Genomic DNA, 3,666 nt, shown 5'->3' with positions numbered 1-3,666 from the left:
CCTACAGCTTTCAATAATTAATCACAAGTCTCTTAAAGAAATTTTAGTAGTACAATTGGTTGAGTATGAGAACTTTTATTTTGTTAGTGGTTCGACTCCTTTTTTGGAGATTTGATTCCCATCTTGTACTTCCCTCCCAATTTCCCCTTCCCCTCCTCCTAAGTACAATAAAAAAAAATTGAGATCACAAATCTCTTGTCTGTTGCTGAACAAATACCAAACCACAAGGTCCAATGACCATAGTCGGTGCCCCATGTGGGAGATTGTTCAAAGTTTACGATATCCGGAGAGGACTTTATGGAAGTTACTGCAAAATATTGAATTACATTAAATGTTTGAGCTACAATCATCACTTTTTACATCTATATATTTGGGAATAAGCTTTGTAGGAGTGACTGCTTATCTTTATCAGCTTCTCTGATTCATTACACATACTTCTCTTAGTACTTCGTCTTCCTCGTGTATCAGTACTTGTATTATTTCATGGTGAATAATGTGGAGCTTCTCCATGAGTATCATCCGTCCTTACCGAAAGAAAATTGGTGGCGAGATAACACTCTCTGTCAAATAAATGGTTTTTGGTTTCTTCCTAAATTTGTGCCAAGCACTTTTCGTGTTCTTAATGAGTTCAAACCACTTAATAATGATGTAATATTAGCATCCTTTCCAAAAACTGGGACGACATGGCTTAAATCTCTTCTTTTCTCCATCATCTATCGATCCTCCAAAGAGTCATTAGTCAACCACAATCCCCACGAGCTTGTTCCTACGCTTGAGGTCCAAGTCTTTGGAAGAACTGGACCATCTCCAATTGCAATTGACAATATAGATTCAAGGAGGCTCTTCTCTACCCATATTCCTTACCAGCTTATAGGCAAAACTCTTGATTCATCTGACTGTCGAGTTGTTTACATTACACGAAACCCTAAGGATACACTGGTATCAATGTGGCATTTCACAAATAAATGGAAGAACGTAGAAGATGGGCCATGGCCCATTGAAGAAGCCATAGAGAAATTTTGTGCTGGAATATTTCCTGGTGGACCTTATTATGACCATGTTACGGGATTCAAAGCGGCAAGCTTAGAGAAACCTGAAAATATATTCTTTATAACTTATGAGGAGCTATTTACTGACACAAACACTCATGTCAAGAGATTGGCTGAGTTTCTAGGATGCCCATTTGATAAAGAGGAGGAAGTAGAGGAGGTTGTGAAGAGTTGCAGCTTTGACATTCTGAGTAGCCATGAAGTGAACAAATCTGAAGATTTTCCTTCTTGGTTTCAAGTTCCCTATAATTCTTTCTTCAGACAAGGTGTAGTTGGGGATCATAAAAACTACCTGAATGCTATGACAATTGAGCGTATTGATGCATTGACAAGAGATAAGTTTCATGGAGCTGGTTTCATATATGGCATTTAGTATTTTGTGTTAGGATTTTTTCCTGGAATTCTAATGTATTAGGACTCTCTTTCTTGAAGGAAGGAGAAAAGATTCTTAAAAGGAATAAATCTCCTTCATATGCCTTATTCTTTTCTCGGAGGAGAATTTTGTACTTCTATAAATTAATGTTTTCTTCTCACAATAGCATCCATAATGTAGTCATTAAAGAGTCTTGTTTATGAGAAGATTTTTCTCTAAATAGTTTTTATATTTTTATACTATTGACCAAACTCCATTATAATATCATATTTTAGTATAATTATTTTTTTGTCTGATTTATCGTATACCAATTTTGTATTGTTAGCTTCCGCATGCACCATGTTATTTCGATCCCAAGATTTTGTTCTCTTTTAGGACTCATGCAAAGTCCAGCTTGGAACCTACTTGTACATGTTGAAATGTGAACAATATAAACTTGTTTCCATTTGTTTGCTTACCCAGAATTCGAGTAACAATTAAACTTATTTAGTGGTTTCAAGGATACGTGATTTAATCCAATACCAATTAATAAACAAGGAATTAAATAGATAATGTGAATAATAAAATAAATCAAACCAGTGTTCTAGCAGTGCTTTCGACTTCGATTCGAGATGGTCTCGAGGTTGGGTAACAAGAACAATAGAGAACAGAAAATAAACAGTGATGAACAGTAATGGATAGTAAGTGAAATACAGAGCAGCGTTTGTAAATTTTTTAGTGAATCAATGTCCTGCTTACAAATGAATGGGGTGCCTCTTTATATAGTAGAGGAATCCTAAATAAGGTACAATTCTAATAACGGAAACAAATCCCATGATTGGTGTCAATAACCGCTTGATTTGATCTGTTCCGGTATTTACGTCGAGATCTTCGATCGGTTGCTAATATTTCGCCATTCCGTTACTATGCCTTACTCGAAGTCGGTCATGCTCGGTCTCGATCTTCAGCGAACACTTCGATCCTCATGATCCATATTCTGCCATTGAGCTCGAGCCTGGTTTATTATGAGCTTCCTCTCGAGGCAGCTCCTCGTGCCTATGAAATCGGACATGCCCGATTTCGACCGTATACATACATGTATTAAAGTATGAACATATTGATGTACACTGAAAGGTACAATGTCTAGTAGTGTCATCCATGTACCTTGAAAGATGTGTAATGTGGACTTAGTTATTATGTTTACATGTAGTGTAGGCTAGATACATGAAATATTTCTCTTATAAATAGCCATGTATTCCTAGCTATTTGGAGCAAGTCAAGTTGAATAGAAATCATCATTTTCTCCACTTTCTTATTTGTGAGTTTTGAGTGTTCTTTTGTGTTGTATTGCTCTCTCAAAGTTTCTCACAATACACCTATCAAAACAAATATCGTCGTAATGGAAAATCTGTTGTGAGGTCCCATGTTAGAATGTTTAGTGTTTGAATTTTGATCATCGAGTACTTTGGTTGACTTCCCTTAAATGGTGGAGCATTTTCAGTATTAATAGGCATATGAGAAAGTTGATATATGGAAGCCCTAACTGTTGTTGGCTTTTATCTTTAGAGTGAATTTGCTCTTCATAGATGTGTCAAGCGTTGCAATTTAATTTAGCCACCTATCATAGTATCTCTCCATTTCCTTCAATTAGACATTGAATGTCTTACTAGTATCCGCTTATCAAATCAAGGACACGATTTAGTTGGTTAACTAAAGCCTTCAACCGAAGTTTAATATTTATCTCTCTTCCCATCTATTCTCCCTTGGCTGCTAGACTGGAATACTGTTCCCAACCTCTAAAATTCCTGCTCTTTTCGTCTCTATGTTGTCTTTGCTAATGGATGCCAGACGAATAGGCCTTTCCTCCAAAATGTCTCAAGAAGACAAGCAAAGGTTGCCTTTGGGTTATGAATTATTACGAAACAAATGTTATATAGTGGATTCGGCCATTTTGGCTCTGGGCACTCAGCCCATTTTTATTTCTCCATACTGTATGGCCCCGCCAGAGTTGAAAGAATTGAAGGAGCAGTTGCATGATTTTCTTGATAAGGGCTTCATTAGACCTGGTGTCTCGCCCTGGGGTGCGCCTGTATTGTTCGTGAAGAAGAAGGATGGATCGATAAGGATGTGCATAGATTATCGGCAGTTAAACAAAGTCACCATCAAGAACAAGTATTCATTGTTGAGGATTGATGATTTTTTTGATCAGCTTCAGGGTGCCAAGGTATTTTCGAAGATTGATTTGAGGTTGAGCTACCATCAGTT

General features: G+C 36.9%; 1 protein-coding gene across 1 annotated transcript; it reads left to right on the top strand.

The window, feature by feature from the left end:
• Window positions 1–418: 418 nt before the first annotated feature.
• Window positions 419–1,523, top strand: LOC107831130 (cytosolic sulfotransferase 5-like). Its single transcript, XM_016658860.2, has one exon. It carries the CDS (start codon window positions 484–486, stop codon window positions 1,420–1,422), a length of 939 nt encoding a protein of 312 aa, XP_016514346.1. The 5' UTR covers window positions 419–483; the 3' UTR covers window positions 1,423–1,523.
• Window positions 1,524–3,666: the final 2,143 nt, after the last annotated feature.

Source organism: Nicotiana tabacum, chromosome 12 (assembly GCF_000715075.1).
Source record: "Nicotiana tabacum cultivar K326 chromosome 12, ASM71507v2, whole genome shotgun sequence".
In the NCBI taxonomy this organism is placed as follows: Eukaryota; Viridiplantae; Streptophyta; class Magnoliopsida; order Solanales; family Solanaceae; genus Nicotiana; species Nicotiana tabacum.
The sequence above is the reverse complement of the archived record's forward strand: the minus strand, read 5'-3'. Positions and strand labels throughout refer to the sequence as shown.